Source organism: Lemur catta, chromosome 12, assembly GCF_020740605.2.
Source record: "Lemur catta isolate mLemCat1 chromosome 12, mLemCat1.pri, whole genome shotgun sequence".
NCBI lineage: Eukaryota > Metazoa > Chordata > Mammalia > Primates > Lemuridae > Lemur > Lemur catta.
In genome coordinates, this window is record NC_059139.1 from 52,161,368 (window position 1) to 52,184,067 (window position 22,700).

General features: G+C 39.9%; 1 protein-coding gene across 1 annotated transcript in view; it reads left to right on the top strand.

The window, feature by feature from the left end:
• Positions 1-22,700, top strand: part of RASGRF2 (Ras protein specific guanine nucleotide releasing factor 2) — a 217,034-nt gene that overhangs the window by 35,644 nt on the left and 158,690 nt on the right. The window contains exon 2 of the mRNA XM_045565878.1: positions 18,409-18,510. Within this exon, the coding sequence (XP_045421834.1) occupies positions 18,409-18,510 (102 nt within the window). The remainder of the gene's footprint in view (positions 1-18,408; positions 18,511-22,700) is intronic.

The window sequence follows — 22,700 nt, forward strand, 5'->3', positions numbered from 1 at the left end:
TCTGCATTATTTTGGGGAAAAGAAGCCTGTATATTTTCCCCAAAATTGTGGTGAGCTGAGTCTTCTGAAGTGTTTACCATCATGTTAGATCTTTGATGAGAGTCCTGGAGATCAGAATTAGGGGACTTTGGACTAGAGAAGTGATCATTTAACTTTGCATCAATGGTTCTACTAAGGGCCCTAGTCAGTTGCAAACATTCCCACCCTGTTTACAAATTCCTGCCTGAAAGCAGTCTCCCTGCCCCAGAGCTGTTGGTGACATGTGAACTGGGAGTTGATTTCTGTGCCTTGGATTTGTGCTAATATTGGCAGGCCCCTCTGATCACAGCCCGAGAGCATGTAAGTTTCTCTGGAATGATTTGAGGCCTGTAGCCAAGAGAAAGTTCTTATTTGCTGCTGAACTCTAAACACAGTGAGCAATTTCCTGTCATTTATCAGGGGAGTAAATTATGCCCAGCTACTGATTTTTGATGTACTTGGATTTGAAATGTGATAGGGTGTGGCACATTACTTGTTGCACCACTTCTTATTTCTGGGCAGTGGCCGACCTGCTGATCCCAGACTGGTATTTATTTACCCCAGAGTTTGTGGACTTCTGTGGGTGAGAAGTGGGGCTTTCTAAGAGGCTGTTTTGGGTGTGGTAGGCCATGAAGCTGCACGTCCAGTAGCAACATTCCACCAATTTGGCTTGGGGGTGAGAGTCACTAGACACCTGATTGCTTGGTCAAACCACTTGAAGCAGATTCATTTCTTGCATCTTACTGATGTCCTGTTCTTTAAAGCAAGCAGATCTCTTGGCCAAGCCTGGCTTGTTCCATGAGGTGGTATACACGACAATTTAAGCGGCTCATTGCATCTGTTAAAATGAGTCTGGAGAATTTACCCTTTTAACACATAGAGGCAGGAGTCCTAGAGCCTGGGCAACATAACCAAGTGCAGCACAGCAAATATGGAAAAGGCCCAAATACCCTGATTGAAATCACAGCCTATGTAGCTGGTTGTTTTCTCCCTGGTATGACATCATCAGTATTGTTCTTTACTTGGAACAGAAATGCGGTGCGTGTTGATAAATTTTAGGTATTTGTTTTCAGCTGCACCCATCACCGTAGTGAATTTCAGAACATTTTCATTACCTGCAAAAAGAAACCCGTCATCCCTTAGCCATCACCCTCTAATTCTCCCAACATTTCCCCAGCCCTAGGCAACCACTTAGTTACTTTCTGTCTCTATAGATTTGCCTGTTCTGGACATTTCACATAGATGGGGCCATACAATATATGGTCCTCTGTGACTGGCTTCTTTCACTTAGCATTAGTGTTTTTAAAATTCACTCATGCTGTAGCATGTGTCAGTACTTCGTTCTTTTTTATGGCGAAATCATATTCCATTGTATGGATATACCACATTTTGTTTATCCATTCCTCAGCTGATAGACATCTGGTTGTTTCTACTCTTTGGCTACTGTGACTAGTGCTGCTGTGAACATTCATGTACAAGTTTATGTATGGATGTATGTTTTATTTCTCTTGGGTGCATACTGAGGAGTGGAGAGATTATATTTTGCAATGCTTTTTTCCTTTCTATCTGGAAAATGGAAGGGGAGCTTTCCTTGGCAATAATATAGGCTCTGTGTTGGAGAGAGCTTTGATTAGGAGGCAGGAATTGTGGGTTAGAGTTCCAGGTCTGCCCCTGACTAGGCATGTGTTAGGAAATTCATTGTTTCCTTGGCTGTGGAATGAAGTAGTTGTATCGGACAATCTTTAAGGTCCCTTCCAAGTTAAAACATTTTCCTGAATGATACTAAAAGACTTTTAAGATATGAAGGAAAATATTTCCAGCAGAGTCTAAGTAATAAACCACACCCTACCAAGAACCCCAGATGCTGTTTCTTTGTTTCCTAGTTTGAAAACAACTTGGACTTTAATATTTATTTAAATTTTGTGTTTTTTGATAAAAACAAATAAATGCTCTAAAAATGGATGAATATAGAACCAAAATTACACCAATTTGTATTACCCAGTGACAGCTACTTTACTATTTTAGTGTATTTCCTGTTCAGTTTTTCCTCTTTAGGTTGTTTTATTGTTTACGGAGCTGTGATCAAGCTCACTACACAATTTTCTGTTGGGATCCTGTTTTGATCATCCTTCAGACCAGTCTTGAGTTCACTTGTATGCTTCTTGCTCTGATCAAAGAACCTTTGAAAGTGGAGAGTCTTTGGTTTAAATGGCTTCTGGAAAGCCATGATAGTTTTGAAAGTGTATCAGTGTCTCCAAAAAGTATGTTACAAACTAGAATACTCAGTAGAAAGATTTGTACATGATAGGAAGAGATGAGGCTGTCAATGAGTTAAAATCTAATAGTTTCATACCCTGGAGCAGCTAATCCATTTCTTCCTCCTATATTTTGACTGATTTAGAAGCCATCAAATTGCTTATTCCTTTTGTTGGGACTGAGAAACTGATACCCCAAAATATGGTGCTTTGATGTGCTGAACTGAAAGAAGCCTCAAGGTCTCCCTGACTCTCCCTCCCCCCAACTCTCATTTTTCTGTCTCTTCCAAAGCACAGGATGAAGTTGTCCTCTGAGGGAAGTTCCCTTATCTACCCCAAGTCCAGACCCTCCAAAGAAGAAAACAGTGACCTCTGGTACCCTCCCTGAGTTTTCATTAAGTGAACTCACATCTCAGGAAGGAAGACTGAAGTCTGTCAACACACCTGGGCAGACATATCACAAACCATTGTCCGCCCTGTGGGTCCAATGGACTTTGTCCCAGGCCACTGTGTGTTCTTTAAGCCCATTGAATTCTCCTAAAAATACTTTATTTACTACCTCCCTAAAATTATCCACACTTCCCCATCTCCTTTTCCTCTAAGAAGAAGGGTATAGAACCATCTGTATCCCATTTTTGGTGGGGTCATCACTCTGTGATCCCTACTCCCTGCAATTGTGTCTACCTTTCCCCTGTAATCTGTGTGCCTTTTCTATTAATCTGCCTTTTGTCAGATTGGCTCCTCATCTGGGAGGGGTTGTGATTTTCTGCAAACCTTCAGAGGGTGATGGGGAAATTTTCCCTCGGCCTCTGCTCTTTCACAATGGCAGAAATTTCATAATGTAATCTGCTCAAAAAGTTTCTGATTGTGGTTTCAAATTGACCACATCTTCCCAGAAAACACACTGCAAAGATTCTTTCCTGTGTTGGAAGGAAGGTTGAACTTGTTTTTCCTTTTGCCTACTTTCTGGTTTTCAAGCTCAGCAACTGGAGAATTTGCAGTGACCCTTTCAGCTCCTGAGCGACCACTCTGGACAGTGAAGCAGGCCCTTCTGCCCTGAGGAAGGCATCCATCCCTTCCCAGGGACCCTTTCCCAAGATGGGTCTTGAGGCTCAGACATCTCCTCCCCACTGGCACCAAGGGCCTTTAGAGAGCCCCATTGTCAGCGTCCCCTGGGATACTGTTGTTTCCTTTTGTGGTAAGAGTTAGTTGGCTGTATATTCCCTTACATTTTCTTTCTTCTGTTTTTAAAAAATTCATGCCACCAAACTTAACTTTCTCACGGTGGTCCTTGTGGTTATAGTAAATATTGAATGCGGAGACGCTGGTGTTAGGATCAGGAAAGTGGGCCATTTGGATCAGCTGCCTCTCCATCTTGACTGCAAGTGCAATTGAGGACAGAAGGGTGACCCTATGTCATTCTTCAAAGCAGTGACCTCACCCACCGGGAGAGCCACCCAGGAAATGCAAAATGCTGAGCAAGCAGATCAGATGTGACTCCTCATTTGGGAGGCAGTGAATGAAGGATGGACATGAGAGTGGGAAAAGCAGCAGAAATGTCCACTTCCCTTGGCCATGACAGTAGTGAGGGAGTTCCAAATGCCCCCAGTTCCCGGGATCCTCCAGCAAGAGACCTGTCTCATACATGCCAATCTTTTCACACCTCCTCTTCTTATGTTCTGGACCATCCTTCTTATCTGGGATGCTCTGGTCCTCCTTTCAGATTGACTCGAATGTATTTACATCTGTTTGTGCAGTGAACTATAGCATTTATTGTCATCTATGCTAAACACTTTCTGATAGGCCAAAATTAGGATGCAAGGTCTGATATATGGGACCAACTAGCTCAAATGTGTCATAGTTGAAAAAAATGAATGGCGATGGTTGCAATTTTCATACAGCCTATTTTAGCACTTTGACACATCTTGTACTATTTGCTTAATTTTGTATTGTTATTTAATTGCTTTATGAGTGTCTTATTTAGCTCTTTAGCAAAATTGTAATCTCCTTAAGACCAGTGTGTATGTGTGTGTGTGTGTGTGTGTTTAAAATACATACCAGCATGATACTTTTTAAAATAAGATAGTTGATAAATATTTAATGATTTCTCCCTTCCTCCTTCTCTTTTTCCTTCTCTTCTTTCCTTTTTGTAGCACCCGCTCTTAGGCTGCTGATGTAAAGATTAGAAATGAGATTAGAAATGGCTAGAGTGGCATCTAGAACTATTATAAAATTCAAGGGCAGAATGGAACTGTGTAGATTTGATGAGGTTTGGAAATATATTTTCTGAACATAACGTATTGTCTGAACAGGTTCTGGTCCATCTATTTCTTCCTTTCCATGTGGTCCATCCCCTCATGGAGGATTGGCTCAGCAAAGTGGACCTCTGTGTCAGAGTCCTGGGTTTTGGACCCCTTCGACTTGGCTGGCTTTGCGACATGTATAGCTTTCACAGCACGGAATAGGGAGCAGAGTGTGTGTGGGCCAGTGGGAGCCTGTTCCTACCCCTGGCCTAAGGCTTAGGGCACGTGCCCTGATGAATGTCATACGTCTTTAAGCTTATTTCCTCATCTGTAAAATGGGAATAAATCATGGGGTCTTTATGAGAATTAAATGAAGAAATGCAGGATGAATTTTAGAACAATGCCTGGCATATATAAAGCACTATAATAATTAGTTATTATTTTATTCTAATATTATTTATAACATAATAATATATAGATATTTATTATAATATTATTGATATTAGTTACTATTTTCATGCCTAAACATGTAGGTATGAACATCATCTTATGCTGCCCAGGCTAATGAAGCTCCATAAGCTCCTAGAGGATAGAACCCACCCCACTGCCTATAATTTCCACTTACGGTATCACACATGGGGCCACTCATTTGCTAAAATTGTGATATGAATGTTGTTCAGTAGCTGATTGTCATGGCTGTCAGCTGGAGCCTCACATCAGCTTTGGCAAACATGAGGAGTAAAGATCCAAAGAAAATCTAAAAACAAGTTTAAAAAAACCGAACTATTCATATCTTCCATCTACTCTTGAGACTCTCAGTTAATGGAGTAACCCAATGGAGTCACCCAAAATTCAAATAAAAAGTTTTATATACCAAAATTTATAAGGAATAATTCAAAACCTTCTAAGTGTTTCAAAAATAGGCAAATATAATTTAAACAAACATGTAAGTAGTATATCCTTTTTATGCAACATTATGCAGGCTTTATATAAATGTTTACTACATTTTGAAGTAACATGGAAAAATGCTCAAGTTATCGTGCAACCTGAGAAATGCTTGAATAACATTGCAGATGCAGCAGGAGTGCAACTATCTTACAATAGTTTTAGAAAATAGCATAGATTGATATACATCAAAATTTAACAGTGGTTGTCCTTGGAATGATGGTGGTATTATGAATTTTCCTCTCTAATTTTGTTTCTCTGTATTTTCTGTATTAATATATATGTTTTATTTTCATGGACAGAACAAACAAACTTTTTCATAAGAAAAAGTGTGCATAGGTGATAGACAAAAGTCATGGTAGTTGGCTTGTATCTTTACAATGAAATAACAAAGTCAAATTCATAAGGCACAGAACTGAATTATTTGTGGTGTATAAGAAATAAAAGTGTGCATAAGCTAAATTAAAGATACACTACTTTGGAGAGTTTGAGAGAAGTTTAGTTTTTTGAGGATTTTTGGAGAAGCAGCAAAAATGTAAAGGTGTAGGCAATGCACATGTGCATGTGTCAGTTTTCTTTTCCAGCACCGAAGTTTGGTATTCTTAGCCATTCTGATTGTTGGAGATTGGAGACTGTCATTTTCTTCTAAAAGTCTGACAGCTATAAGCTTTCAGCTATCAGCAAATGAGGTGAAAATGTATTTTTATATTGGAAGTCTTCTTAGAGAAGGAAGCCCAGCAAAACCATCATTAGTAAGTAGTTCACATTCAGGCAACATGTAAGCTCCCTTCCTAATCCTGCTCCTATGGTATTTAATAGCCAGCCTTGTTCACCAGATGTGCTCCAAGTTCTTTTATTTACATAAGTGTTTCCAGCAATTCAGTGCATATTTTTCTACTTATAAATAAATGCATACCAGTTGGCCCTCTTTTGCACATTGCTATCCTGCAGCATCATGTTTGTTTTAAAGCAGGAAAACATCTAATAGACCCTGAGTATTTTTCACAACGTTACCACACATAGGACTGTTTATATTTATATCTTTAAAATGTATATGATATATTTGTTATGGCTAATTTGAAAAATGCTTAAAATGTGTGAATAAGAGGTAACTACTGTTAACATTTTGGTATGTTTCCTTCCATTTATTTTTATTAATACTCTTTCATAAATGTTACCAATTCTGTGTTTATTTTCTAGCTTGTTTAATATAAGCGTGTCTTATTCATGTTGGTACGGAAAGATCTAACTCATTCTTTTAAACTGCTTATTCATGGTATGACTGTGCTATAGTTTATTTAGCTATCCCTTTACTGGTAGACATTTAGGTCATGCCCCCCCCTTTTTTTTTGCCTTAAAACAATATTGCAGTGAATATCCTTGTATATGCTCTTTGAACATCTGAGTGAGTGTCTAGGCAGTAGTTACTCGATGGGATTTGTGTTTACATTCTCTTCGCTTAGCATGTGTTTTCAGTGTATTTCTTTATCCATTTACAAACATGTACATTATTTATACATAGATGTTTTATATATTTTTCTTTTAGAGTAAAAGATCAGTTGCTCAAAATTGCTCAAAATCTTGCTTTTTGTCACCTATTGACATAATACTTACCTCTTTCCATGTCATATGTATAGAAAAGGTAAATGTTGCTGATGGGCTGAACTTTTACAGCAGATGCTGCTCCACAGATGCCTGGAGATATGACCGTGAACCTTCTTTCTTGCAACCCAACTTTTAAAAGCTTTTTATTTTTATTATTTCAAACAGCAGGAAACTTGCAAGAGTAGTACAAAAAACTTTTTATGTCCATTACCCAGATTTCCTAGTTATGAACATTTTACACCATTTGCTTTCTCACTCTTTCTTTTTATATGTATAAACTTATAATTTTTTTCTTGACCTTATTTACCTGGTTATGATTGCCTGCCAGAGTTCTCCATGATAAAGTTATTATTTTTTCCTGTGTAATTAATAATAATTTATGGGGAGATTCATTCATGTTGTATGTATCATTAGTTATTTTTTTCTTGCTGAGTAAGTTTTCATTGTGTTAACATACGATATGTTGTTTGTCTATTCACCTATCAGTGAACATTTGGTCTCCCCTTCAGAGGAGTTGCTGCCCGGCTGCAGAGAATGTGGTCAACAGACAGGTGCTAGACAGCCTCTGTCAGCTCCTTCTGAGTCTGCCACAGCTGCAGAGAGCTGCCTTGTCCAAGGCATTCAGTGACTGAGTGAGGGGGTGGGTTTACAAACCCAACCATTTCAGCCTGGGGTGGGACAACTCTGAGATGCAGTTTTTACTCTTTGCCTCTATAGCATCCACCACTGTTACAACAGCATCCCTTTCTCAGCTAACATCTATGGGTGTGTGGGGGATCCTCTACAACCAGTGGAGGGAGAAGGAAAAAGCCCAAGCTTGGGTTATGGCTGGGTCAGCTCAATATGGCCCTGAAAGACTATGACGAGGGAAAATCTTCCTAATGCACAGACCATTAGGTCATTATCCACTTTGGGAGGGGAGAGAAGTGACCTGAGGTTCAAATAAATACAGACTTATGGACAGTGGCAAATGGTCTGACTGCCATCAAGGGACTGGAAGGAAAAGGATTAGTTTGGAGACAACAAGGCCTGGGTAGAAGCATATGGATGGACGTGTAGGGGTGACCCCCAAATATGAGGATGGCTGCAGCAACCACCAGAGAGTTTTAAGAGACTCTGGATTCTGTTATTTTCCTCTGAAGAATGTTCATTTATATTCTAGCAGACACTTTACTTGACTGACTCAGTGTCCAATCTGTCTCCCTGGTACATGGGGGCAGCAGCTGAAATCTTTGGATCAATTTTTTTAGTCTTCAAGCTATTGCTTTCCACTGGGCTCCTTGGAACTTGTATGTACAGGGGCCAGCCAAGGATTTGAGCAAAGTTTCTAATGCAGATTTTGGGACATCTCCTCTGTGATTTTCACCTTTTTCAGTATTTTCTCCCTATTGCTCTGGCACTTCTTGATTCTGTCCTCATTTACTCCTCAAACCAGCAAACTGTGGCTTTCTGCTGAGTTTGTGGCTATGCCACACCACCTGGGCTGTGGTATGCCCTCATGTGAAAAGCTGTATAGAGTTGAGTATCATGTATAGATTTCTTCTTTCAAGAATCAAATCCTCCCTTAAATTTTGTTGTTTCATAGTTATTTTATGTCATCCCAAATGTATTTGTTTTAAATACATGTTATATATATGTGCTATATATATAACATGTTATCTTATATATATTGTGTTATATATATCATCCCAAATATATTTATGTTGTATATGTATCCCAAATTTATGATTGTTCTCTACTGGAGGGTTAGTTTGATAAAAGGCACTCTGCCATTTCTAGAACCAGAAACTCATTTCAAATTTTAATAGATATTGTCAAATGATTCTCCACAGGTGGTTTTACCAATGTTCTCTCACCAGTGTTGTATCGATGTTCCCATTTCCCTGTATTTAATAACCACATTGTAAAGCTCTTATCATAGTAACCTGTCTGATGGGTGGAAATGTTACTTCAATGGTTTTTGTTTTTGTTTTTTTAGAGACAGGGTCTCACTCTGTCACCCAAGCTAGAGTGCAGTGGCATATCATAGCTCACTGTAACCTCAAACTTGTGGACTCAAGGGATCCTTCTGCTTCAGCCTCCTGAGCATCTAGGACTATAGGTGTGCACCACCACGCTGGCTAATTTTTAAATTTTTTGTAGAGATGTTGTGTTGCCTAGGCTGGTCTTGAACTCCTGGCCTCAGGTGATCCTCGTACTTCAGCCTCCAAGAGTGCTTGGGATTATAGGTGTGAGCTACCACACCTGGCCTATTTCAATGTTTTACTTGGCATTTTCCTAAATTCTAATGAAGTTGAGAATGGTTTTATATTTATTGGAAAGTCTATTTTCTATTTTATAAATTGCCTATTTATAGTTTTGCCCATTTTCCTATGGGTTGCTTTTTTGTTTTTTCTTAACAGAGACAGTCTTGCTTTGTTACCTAGGGTGGAACTCCTGGGCTCAAGCGATCCTCCTGCCACAGCCTCCCAAAGTGCTGGGATTATAGGCATGAGCCACCATGCCTAGCCATGTCTTTTTCTTATTGATTATATATGTGGATTATAATTGTCAGCCATTTACATTACAAATATCTGATAGTCTAATTTCACCTTTGCTTATGGTGTATTTTATTGCACAGAAGTTATCTTTTATGTCTTTTGCTTCTTTATGCTAGTGCTTTTCTAGATATATCTATATATATATATATATTTTTTTTTTTAACAAAATTTATTTCATACTCCGTCACCAAACTCTGTTTTCCCTGTGGTGGGCAGCAATTGAAAAGTGCTAATATGCTATTTTATAACTTTCTTTGAAACTTATTGTTTAAAATAAAGAATATTTCTATGAATATTTCTGAAAATATTCTTAGGGAGTGTGATTATTAATTTAATCACTCAGAGTGTTCCAGTTTGAATATTCCACAATTAATTTAACTTGTCCACTATTGTTGGACTTTTTTATTATTATTAATGATGCTAGGAACATTCTTGTAACATAGTCATTATATATATTTCCAATTATTTCATTGGTATAGATTCCTCTATGAAATGGGAATACTTTAAAGTCTGTGATACAAATTGCCAACCATTTTCACAAAGATTATAACCACTTTTTTACCAATCAGCATACTACATTTTCCAACTCTGGATTTTATTATTTTTTAAAAGTTGCAATTTGTGTAAAATGGTCTTAATGTACAAATATGCATTTCTTTGATTATCAGTGATATTTTTCATATTTTTATGTGTTTTGTAATTGTTTTGTGGGTATGTGAATATTCTGTTCCTTTTCCTGCATTTCTGTTGGGATATTTAATTTTTCCTTATTTATTAATATTTAGAAAACCTCTTTGTATTTTAAGTATATTAATTAGTCCTTTTATATTATCTAGTTTCTTCATGAGCATATGCCATTTTGGATATATGTGATAATTTTATTATTTCTTCATTATTATTAGGGCTTCCATCTTTGAGGGTTGTAATAATTACCAATACTTAAATTCATTGAGTAGTTAGCACCTAAAATGTAAAAATTGAAACAATTTTTTTTGTTTTTTTTGGAGACAGGGTCTTGCTCTGTCACCCAGGCTAGAGTGTAGTGGTGTCATCATAGCTCACTGCAGCCTCAAACTCCCAGGCTCCAGTGATCCTCCTGCCTCAGCCTCCCGAGTAGCTGGGACTACAGGTGTGCACCACGGTGCTTGCCTAGTTTTTCTATTTTTTGTAGAAATGGGTTCTCACTCTTGCTCAGGCTGGTCTCAAACTCCTGGCCTCTAGCGATGCTCCTGCCTCGGCCTCCCAAAGTGCTGGGATTACAGGCCTGAGCCACCTTGCCTGTCCTGAAACAATGTTTTAAACTAAAGGATTCTTTTTGTTACTTTTATAACATAATTAACTTAATACTTCTGATTAAAACCCTTTAATGCAAGTGTTTCCTAATTTGGTAAGTGTAAGTGATGATTACTGATTTAAACCAGTGTCAGAAAAGACTTAGTCATGTCACTGTAAGAGGACACTCTGACAATGATGACTAAATTCACAGTTGTGCTAGGTCTGAGGCTGACCACAGTTAGATGTCTCTCTCTAAACAAGTAAATAGAGGGCTGGGTGTGGGGGAAGCCAATCATATAGATTAAATATTATCTTCAATAACATCGATTGCTATCTGGAGTGGTAATACAAGAGAAACACAAGAACTTATGTGAGAATTTAACAAAACATGGAGAGGAACCATTGCCTTTCTGTGCAAGTTGGGGATGATAACATAAGCTACCATGTATCATGCTCCCTTTGCATAATTTCAATAGGCCTGGTGATTTATAGGAGCTCAGTTTCCTTGGTTGACAAAAGTTTCTCTGTTCCAATTCTTATGAGATAGCCTTTCAATGATTTGAAGAGAAACCAAATATATCAAGTTCTTTTGACCATTCTTAAAATGACAGGTTTTCTGATCCCTTATTGTCCTTGTCACTCTCCAATGAACATAGTTGAGTTTGATTCAGTTGCTTATAAAATTTGGAAGCCAAGCTGAATGAGTTTTTCCTGTTGTGGTAGAAACCACATCAGAAAGTAGTTCAACTCTTACTTTTGGAACTGGATTCTAAGTTACATTCTTGTCCATTAAAATATGTTTAATAGAAGAATATATTCTAAGGCAGTTTGTGAAAGCTGATATTGCAGTATAGTATAGATTTTATGCATGCTAATGCTTAGTTTTATTCACAGTTTCATATTTCCACTCTATATGTTGGCTTCTCTTGGGACAAACCATTCAGCAAACTCTTGCATGTCATTGAAGCTTCAAAATATGAACTCCTTTCTTTTTTTTTATTTCAGAATATTATGGGTGTACAAACAGTTTGGTCACATAAATTGTGTTTGCACTGCCTGAGTCAAAGCTACAAGTGTGCCCCTCCCCCAGACAGAGCACACCGCACCCATTAGGTGCAAATTTACCCATTCCCTCCTCCCCCTCCCATCTGCCTGACACCCCTATGAACATCACCTCCATATGTGCACATAAGTGTTGATCGATTAGTTCCAATTTAATGGTGAGTACATATGTTGTTTGTTTTTCCATTCTTGTGATACTTCACTGAGAAGAATGGGCTCCAGTGCCATCCAGTACAATACAAGAGATATTAGTTCCCCATTTTTTTATGGCTGAATAGTACTCCAATAGTACATATACCACATTGTATTAATCCACTGATGTACTGGTGGGCTCTTGGGTTGTTTCACATCTTTGCAATTGTGAATTGTGCTGCTATAAACATTGGACTGCAGATGTCTTTTTTATAGAATGTCTTTTTTTCCTTTGGGTAAATACCCAGTACTGGGATTGCTGGATCAAATGGTAGGTCTACTTTTAGTTCTTTGAGTTATCTCCATATTACTTTCCATAGAGGTTGCACTAGTTTGCAGTCTCACCAGCCAGGGTATGAGGGTTCCTATCTCTTTGTAACCATGCCAGGATCTGTTGGTTTGGGACTTTTTGATAAAAGCCATTCTCACTGGAGTTAAGCAATATCTCATTGTGGTTTTGATTTGCATTTCCCCAATGAGTAGAGATGTTGAGCATTTTTTCATGTTTTTTGGCCTGTCTTCTTTAGAAAAGTTTGTGTTTATGCAAAATATGAACTCGTTTCTAAGCCTTTTGGAGCATTAGAACTCTTTTCATCATGAGTATCAAGCAACCACCAAAAAATCCTCAAATACAAAACAACCAACAAACAACCACCACAACAAAAACAGTACGACCTCTTCTTAATTACCAGGGACCCAGTGTACTGGTTCGTAATTGTCATACATCCCTTTCTTCTTTTCCCCATGCATTAGCACTTTTATCTGAGGCAAGCAGGGTAAAAAGAGAAGGAACACTGAAATTACCCCGTCCCCCCTGGTAGGGGCCCAGTGTCCTAGGCAGCCAAGAGGTGGCTGGTTCCCAGATGTGCTCTGGCAGTTCTACTCCCACAGCAATGACAAGGTGCACTTCATGCTTTTCAAGATACTTTGATATATCGTTACTGCATTTGATCCTCACCTTGGGGGTTAATAGGAAAGATGGCCTTGTCTCCACTTGGCCTAAGAACAAAGTGAGCACAAAGAGGAACTTGACAGGGCTCACACTGTGTTCTCCAAGGTGGAATGAGAGTCCTAATGTGTCACCTTCTAGTCTTGGGCTCCTTCTGCTGAACCTGTGAAGTCAACTTGAACGGAAGCGAGTATGCCCATGGCAAGGCCTCTGAATTGAGGTGCTGAAAAGGAAGGGAGATGATAAGAAGAGAGAAAATTCTTCAGCATCTTAGATACTTGTTCTTAAGGAGACCTGGAGGAGGAAGTTGGATGATTTGACATCTGTTTTAACAATAAAGAATGAGCTTTAACATACTGTATAAACCATGATATGAAAAGATGGAGTCTATAAATGAGTGGGAAAGTCAGTCTCCTTTGATTGACACAGAATTTTCTTGAGGCTCCAAGTGCCCATAGGATAGAATTGTGGTAAAGAAAAGATCCTAGTCTATAGAAACAGCTACCGAGGCACGAGAGTGAAATGCCTTCTCTCCTGGAAACCAGCAGAGCTGGATCAAGGATGGAATTTTAGACTTTTCTTCCTCAATTAATGTTCTACCATCTGGCACGATGCTGACCAGATGCAGTGGGCAGAGAAGCCTGTTGCAGATAACACTTTAATGGCAGGAAGCATGAGAGAGTAAGACTGCGAGGAGCAGGAGAGGAAATGTTATCAAGAAACATAAGGTATTTCCCCCTTTTTTACGCCCACTTTGCTGTTATCTTAATTTGTCTTCTTTCAGTTCTCTCTCTCTCATTTGCTGTCTCACAGTGGCAGCAAATCAGATTTAGTGTGATCTGTCTGTGCCTCTAGGGCTCAAAGATGGGATATTTTTCTCTTATCATGCACCAGACATACCAGAAAAACATTATTTGAAGCTCCCATGCATGTTAACGATAGCTCAGTTGTCAGTTTGGATAAGTTTTGAGATACGTGAAAGTTAAACTCAGAGTCAACATTTGTATAAAGTTTCATCAATATATCAAATGCTTAAAAATATATTTTATTTCCACTTTACAAGCGGTTACAGAAAGAAGAGAGGGGAAAAAACAAGCCAGTGGAGGAGGTAATGAATCATAGGAAGAATAACATGACCACATACTTTATTATTGCTTTTGAAATGCACCTGGGCTGGAGAATTCCTGTCTGTGGTTTTTATCCATCCCCATATCCCGAAACACTTGGAGTCTTTGCTCTGGCTGGGATGGATGGTCGTAGCAACCCATGGGGGTGTTGGGGGAATATGCCCTGGGCTGCAGTGGGCCCCTCAATATTATTGTTCAAATTTCTAGGGAATAGGAGGCCAGACCCCAAGGCCTGGGTGGGATGGAGAGCTCCCGAGCTGTGATGTGGTCTCAGAGGCACTGCCCTCCCAGCTGCTGTGTTACTGTGTGACTGTGATGGGACAGTGGTCCATGTGTTTGTTAAGTCATGGAGCCAGGGACAATTGGAAGGCAGCCATTTCTTTATCCACCCAGAATCTGACTTGCAGGGTGAGAAGCCTGGCAGCCCGAGAAGAGAGGACCACAGTTAAGTTCCTGTGGGGCACTCCCACCCCTCCCTGGCAGGAACCTTGACAGCTGCAGAGAAAGGGTTGGCATATTTGTGAGAAGCTAGGCTTTAGTTCTCTTTATCGAAAGCTGAGAAATGTAAAGAACATGTGTCGTGATTAAAAACCCTGCAGTACCATCCAAATAATATGTATGGGGAAGCATATTTTATAGAAATTATATTTTTGCTATATACCTTTAAGAAAACCCCAAATGGTTTTTGATCTTAAGTTGAATATCATTGATTTGGCTAATGTAATTTACTATCTATAGATATGTAAGCAATATTAGAAAGACCTGGGCATAGTTTTGAAAATGGAATAAATATCTTTATAAAGCCAGACACATTTATTATAAATGATTCAAACCATTTACAAATGAAATACGTATATTTTTTGTTAGCTGTATAGCTATACATGTTTACTGTAAATGATTCAAACAATGTAGAAATGTAGAAAGGAGAGGTGCCCTGGTAATGCCATTGCCCAGAAATTGCCACTGTTAGCTGTAAATTTGTTTCAAAGTTGCAGAAGCTTAAGGACCAGAGTTGTAAGTGAACTTGTATTCTCATATTGGGTTACATTTGTTCTCTCTGCCAAAAAAAAAAAAAAAAAACATAAACAGCAGCAAACACATTATCATAAAAACCAGAAAACTGAAAATGAAAATTGACATAGATGCTAGTAAGACCCTGAACCTTCGTATTTCCTATATCTGTTCATTTTGTTGCCTTTCTGGCATCATATGGTTTTTGTAGGTAAGAGGTAAGAATTTTCGGCGAACCTGCCAACCAATAGTATCTGTTCTTTTTGCTCTGCTAGAGGTTTGTGAGATCATCGTAATGGTCTGGTTTTCCATGGCTTATGATAAATTTGGAGGCTTATGGGATCTTTCTTTTCCTTAGAGCAATTTACCTATAATCTGTAAAAAATTTGTGTATAAATTCCTTCTCTGGATGGCTACCTGGATGTGACTATGTAGTAATGAAATTGATTGTCATGGATGCTGTTTGAAGCAAATTTATTAGGTTAATTGCACCTCATGTTTTTTTCTACTGGTGATCATTTATGCCCCAAATGTTAGTAAGGGCTTTCTGTGTGCCAGGCACAGTGCCAGGATCGTGAGTACAGCAGGACTAGACTGGCAGGAAAGAGATACACAGTAATGGACAACTCTAAGGCAGTGGGAGGGAAGAAGGTGCCCAGGGCTATTGGAGGCCAGAGGAGGGAGTGACTTCTTTTTTGCCAGAAAGTGCCAGGGAAGCATTCTCTTAGAATCTTCATACCACGTTTCAGTGACATGAGTCAAGAAAGTCCAGGAAGAATTTGTGGGTGCAGAACGGACTGGGGATGAAGGAAGAAACAAAGTATGTCAAGACAAAGAGGCACACTAATAGAGAAGGGAATTGACATTTGTGAAGTGCCTACTGGGTGCCAGGCGCTGGATGTCAGCGGCTTCAATCCTGTAAGGTGTCTGTCATTGTCCTCAGTTGCCCACAAGGAAACTCAGGCTGAGAAAGGCTAAGTAACTTGCCCAAGGTCTCATAACTTGAGTTATCGCTTGGAGGTGTCAGGCGTCACCTGCAGGTCTGATGGCTCCACAGGCTTCACTGTCACAGCTTGAGGCTGAGGAAAGAGCTTCTTGGGGGAGGATATGTCGATGCTGCCAGTGTGTGCATTGGAAGAAACAGGCAGAAGTGAAAATACGGGGACTGGGGCGAGTTTGTGAAGGGCATTTTCAGCCTCTTTAAGATTTGCTATTAGAATTTGAGAATATGAGCAAGGGTTTTGTGAATACACATGATAACTCAGATTTATCTTTTAGAAAGAAAATTCTGTCTGCCTTGTTTGGGATAAGAAGGATTTGAGAAAATTGGAGGCAGGGTCACAGATGTATCCTCACTACACTTAGATGTGCAAAGAAAATATTTTTCTAAATTTGATCTTTCTCCTTAAGACTCCCCATCCCCACTGAATAAGTGGAGAAAAAAAGAACATGCATTTAGTTGAGAGTAATAAATTCAGCTTGATATGGAGTAGTAAACTCCAGTAATGTAAAAGATCTCTTTGTGCTAAGATGGTAGCTCAGTAAAAGGGGGCTTACGTGTCCTGGAGGGTATGTGAGTGTGTGAGTGTGTGAGAGTGTGTGTGTGTGTGTGTGTGTGTGTATCAGAGGGTGGAGGCCTTGCTGGTGCTGATTGGGGTTGGACATTATTCTGGCTCTGCCTTGGGCATTGTGTTGACATCTGTTGTTGAAGTGTGTGGCTGCTGTAACCTGTGGTCCATTCTCTCTGAGGTCCATTTGCTTACTTGGTCCCCTGGGGGGCTTGCTGAGGTCTCATAGTGCACTTCCCTCCATAGCCCTTCACAGCACACTTGGGGATGTCCACACCACATAGACGCTGGGGAAGGTCGCGATAGCTAAACTCAGGCCCTTTCTTTACCTAACTGCTGGGACACCCGTTTTACTGATTTATGTGGCATGGTCATCACCTGTACTGTCCTGAGGGTGGGGGTGGGGCTAGAGGCTATGGCTATGAGGATATCCTCTACAGTCCCCAAAGGGAAAGTGGTGCAGAAGCTCCCTGGCTTCGGCTTTGTCATCAACACTTTTAACCCCTCACCCTTCTCTGGGATCTTAGCCCAGAGTGGGGAGAAGCTGTACCATATTCGTCCCTCCCTCTTTCTGCTTTCTCTACCTACCTTGGACCTCTTCTCATCACACTTCTCCTTGTGTTCCCAGCTCACTGGGACTCCCCCTTGGGCATCCTGTCCTCCTTCCTGGGGGGCCGTTGGCCTCCCACTTTGGGCTGTAATGGCTGCTGGGATACAGGGAGGGAGAGAGACCAGCTGTAAAATAAAGCAACATAAATTGGAAAGTATTTCAAAGCTGTCATATCTGTTATCCCAGCGGTAAAGCTGGTTTCATTCGTCTAGTTGAGGGACAATAAATGCCAGAAGAGGTTCCTAGGAGGGAGCTTGGATGAAACCATTTGGGTGGGGCTGAGAAAGAGGGAGAAATTGATGGCAACTTGGGGGTTCCTAGCTGGGACAGCTGTTGAATGCCGGTGCACTTTTCTTGAGAGAAAAGACAAGAGGAGAAGGAATAGTTCTGAGGGCAGAGTGTAAGAGGAAGGGCACTGGGGGATGGGAGGGAGGGAAGGAAGGTAGGTAGCACGTGAGTTCAGGTTTGGATCTGATTGCAATGCTGTCTAAAGTAGAAACAGAGGATTGCTGCCTGGGAAGATCCTGGCTAGAGACATAGATTTAGGATTTGGTAAGACTATCCAGGGAGGAAAAAGGAGAGAAACTCATTGTCATTATGGATGTTGAATTTAAAGACATTAACAAGGACATCACTCTGTTTTAATGCTTTCTTTCACTTTCTGATGACCCAGTACTTTGTAATGTCTCCCCCAAGTTCCTGTGGTAGGACAGGTCAAAGCTGCTATTTTTGATTCCCTAGGACACTGTAAAGCCAGGTCCAAGACAGATCCATGATGTGTGTCGGACTGAGGCCAGACACACAAGACTTTGATGAGTGGCTACAAATAAATAATTTGCAGGCACATACGGAGGCAGCGTTTAATTTTTTGTGATTTAGCTGAATTTGTTCAACTCTTGAAAATGTAACATGTACTTCTCATAACTCTTTCCATCGTTGTTATGCCTGAGACACGGTTTAACCTTTGGGTGTACTCTGCTAATGTAATTGCCTTGCTGTCTTTTAAAGGTGGCTTTTAATTGGGCTCCCAAGCAGCAGCTGCTGTGGAGGTGCTGGCTGCAGCCTTTACATCAGGCCAGTTCATTAAGTGTTTCCTCTCCCCAGACCGGGGTAGCCGGCAGTTACTGAAATGCCAACAGTTATAAGATTGCCCTTTAAACCACTGATTTGTTATTTTATTGAGTTTTAACTCTTTTCCTCTCAAATTTAAATAGAGCTTTATTGAAGACAATGGTAAACTCAATACTCCCCGTACTTAGTTGTCTTTTCATAAAGTCATTTCCTTCTAGTTTATAGCATTTAGTCCTTTGCCTGAACCCGAGGTTTAAGAACTAAAGACAGCTGTCACTTTGGGGGCTCAGGACTGTCCATGGGGAAGTATGGTGGGTCATCTCGCAGGCATGGCCCAGAGTCCTCAGTCACTGATGACACACCACGCAGGTAACCTGAGAAGTCTCTTAGCTAATTTTTTCTTTTTGGTAAAATTGTGCTGAAAATCCCTATCTTCGGGACTAGAGATTAATAAGATTATTGACCTGAGGTTTCTATTTTGTTTCAAGAAAATGAGTATGGAACTGTCAGACTGAATGAGCAGGATGGGGGTGGAGGGAGGAGGGATGTTTCAGAGCAGCTCTGTGGGGCTGGTTCTCTTCACGCCCCGGGAGGAAGTCTTGGGCAGGCCCAGGGTATTTTCTGATGACTCCAAAATAATATAAAGTTCTCTGGTCATACTTTCCTCTCAGACAGTTTGATGATTAATACATCTAGTCTCAGATAGACTCGGTGAAAATGAAAGCCTCTCCCGTCCCTGGGTGGCGATTGCTGCAGGGAAGGATGGGTGCCAGCTGCCCCTCCATCCCTGGCTCTCCTCGCCAGCTTCTTGGGCGCTCTGGCTTTTCCACGTCGGGACCCCTCTGGCATGCGTTTCCTCTGCGAGTGGCTGGTGGTGAAAGCTCAGCATCTGGGGATGCTCCCCTGTGTTTGCAGGAGCCCCTCTGTTGTTAGCGACTGCCCATCAAGATGTAAGAACGCATCTCATCTGCCCGGCCTCCCGTGACCCGCGGCCCCTTGGCACTGGGTGGGACCCCGCAGCCTCTTTGTGCTGCGGCTCCTCGCTGGTTGGGGCTGCCCTCCTCAACGCCCTTCAGTCTGCTCTAAGACAAGCCCAGCTTGGCTTTCTCAGGTGTGGACAACTTCTATTCCTTTTGATTTGCCCTCGCTGGGCAGGCAGCTACAGACATTAGCCTTCTCACATAGCCAGGCACCAGCTTGGGAGAACACAGAAACTTCTCTGAGCAAGCTCTTGGAGCCCTTCTTACCAGCTTGAGGTCAGGAGGACACCCCTCCCCCTTCCCCAAAGTATGTAGGGGTCAGGTAGTGGGGTGGGGGACCTAGCCCACACAGTTCCCTATGAAGAAATCTTCTGTAATCTCCAAGAGTTTGGTCATTTCAAATGTAACCCTTTTATGGCCTTGCATGACTGGAGATCAGAACCATTTTTAGCCACCTCCTTTGCAAGTCTGGCATGGTGGTTCATACTTCCCCTTGTCACATGGGCATTGGTTGGGTTTGTTGTCTTGAGGCAGCAGCTAAAACTGAAACACAAAGTTCCATTTCAATGTTTGGTTACATTGGAAGGCCATTATGTAAAATATGATTCTTAGATACAAAATATGGACTGCTCCTGTCACATTTAGTTGGGGCCAGTGGAGTGGAAAGGGTCTCCAAAGGTATTTGTCACCTCAGATTAGTTAGAAATGGAGATGTCCCCCTACACCCTCCTCCTACTCCCCCACCCCCACTGAGCTAGTTTACCTATTTGATAACCTGTTTATATTTTCTTTGCAGCATTAAACAACTCACTCCCTACCCCTCCGTCCCTCCCTTCCTTATTCCCTTCTTTCCTTCCTTTATCAGTTTCAGAAATTTCATTTTCTAGTTTGCAAAGAATTTTAATCATGTGTTTATGAAGAATTTTATCAAATGTATTTTCTGGATCAAATGAGATAATCATATTGTTTTCTCTTTTAATTCATTAGTAGAAAATATTACATTATTAAATATTTTATATTGAGCTGTATACTTACATCTTTAGATTAACTTGATTTGGCTTAGATGTCTTTTAAAATATACATTGCTGGATTTGATTTGACAATATTTTGGTAAAAATATTTGCATCTATATTCATGAATGAGCTTGGCTTGTGATCTTTCTTTTTTGAACTGTTTTTGCCCAGTTTTGGAATCCATGATTCACAAACTCTGTAAAATGTGTTGGAGAGCGTTCCTGCTTTATCTGCTTTCTGTTTGTGTAAGGCTGGACGCATCTGTTCATTGAATATTTGGTAGAACTTACTTGTAAAACCGTCTGGGCTGAAAGAGATTCTTTAATCAGCTGGTTTTAAAAACTAGGTTTTTAATTTTTTAATGGTTTTTAGTTTATTTTGGTTTTCTATTTTCTCTTAGAGTTAATTTTGGCAAGCTATAATTTTTCTTGGAAAGTGCCCATATCATCTCTTTTCAAAGTTACTAACATAAATACAACTTTTTGGTGTTGTCGATCCTCTATTTTATCTTTGTTTTCTATTTTTGTTAACTTCTGTTGTCATTTTCGTAATTTACATCTTTCATAATAATGTCCTGTATTGGTGACCTCTAAGACTATCCCTAGGTTCGATGATTTGCCAAGATGACTTACAGGACTCAAAATATAGCTGTACTCACGACTATGGTTTGTTGTAGCAAAAGAATACAAAGCAAAATCAGCAAAGAGAAGAGGCACATGGGGGACAAAGTCCAGAGAAAACTAGGTACTAGCTTCCAAGAGTCCTCTCCCCATGGAGTTACATGGGACATATTTAATTTTTCCAGCAACAAGTCGTGACAACACAGATAAAGTTGTTGCCCATCGAGGAAGCTCAGTAGAGACTCAGCACCCTGAGTTTTCACTGGTGGCTGTCACGTAAGCATCATCTGCCTAGCCCACACCCAAATTCCAAGTACCCAGAAGGAAAGCAGGTGTTCAGCAGAAACCATAGTGTCTGCACAGTTTAGACACAGTGAGCCATTCTTATCAGGGAATGGCGGGAACCTTCCCAGAATCCATGTTCAAAATCCAGATGTCAGCCAAGGGCTAAGCTTGAGAGAAGGCCTTTCTAAGGATAGTAGTCTCAGGCCTGCTAGGTTAACTCTTCTCTGCACACTTCCCAAACTGGATACTTTAGTTCATTAATTTTTTTCTCTTTCTTTTAAAAAATGAGCGTCTAATATTATGTATTTCCTTCTTAGAACTGCTCTATTGGCATTCCACATGTTTGGTATATAGTATTTTCATCATAAAAAGTAATTTTGATGTTTTTCATTATAATTTATTCTGTGACCAATGAATGATTTAGAATTGGTGTGGGTGTTGTGTGTATATATGTGTGTGTTTCCTGCCAAAAGATAGAGCTTTTAACATTATGCTTTTGTAACTCATTTCTAACTGAATTCTGTTGTGGTTAGAGAACATGGTCTGTGTGACATGGAGTCTATAAATGTTGCCCTATGGTCTTTTGTGTGTATTTAATTTTTATAAATATTGTTCATGTACTTGAGAAGTATTTGTAATTAGCAATGATTGTGTATGAGGTGCTATATAGTCCATAAGTGAAAATGTATTATACATATCTTTTATATTCCTTGGGTTTTCTTTGTTTTGTTGGATTACTGTATTGTTGAGTCATGTTAAAATACAATATAATGATGCACTTTTCATTTTTTCCATTTGGTTCTGTAAGTTTTTTGCTTTCTGTATTTTAATGCTATATTATTAGGTGTGTACAAGTTTGGAACTGCTATGCTTTCTAATGAATTGAATCTTTTGCTGATATAGTGACCTTCTTTATCACTAATTATACATTTAGCATTATAGTCCAATTTTGTCTTGTGGTTATTTAGTATATCCCCTTTAAACCACTCTTACAGTAACGCAATTTTTAATTGTATTTTTGAAATAATTTTAAGCTTACTGAAAAGTTGTAAGAGCCAAAAATTGAGTTACTGTAAAAGTAACACAACTATGGAGGCTGTAAATATTAGGAACTCTATTAACATAACTTACCATATGAATAGGCTAAGGAGAAAAGTCACATGATTATATTCATATATTAAAGATATTATTCCTTTTATTCAAACTACATATATTTTCCCCATTTGTCCTATGTCTTTATGCATTGCTTATGGTAGTTTTGTTATGCACAAATTTCTTATTTTTATGTAATCAAGTTGTCAGTCTTAATTTTCTGGATTTTGAGTAGGACG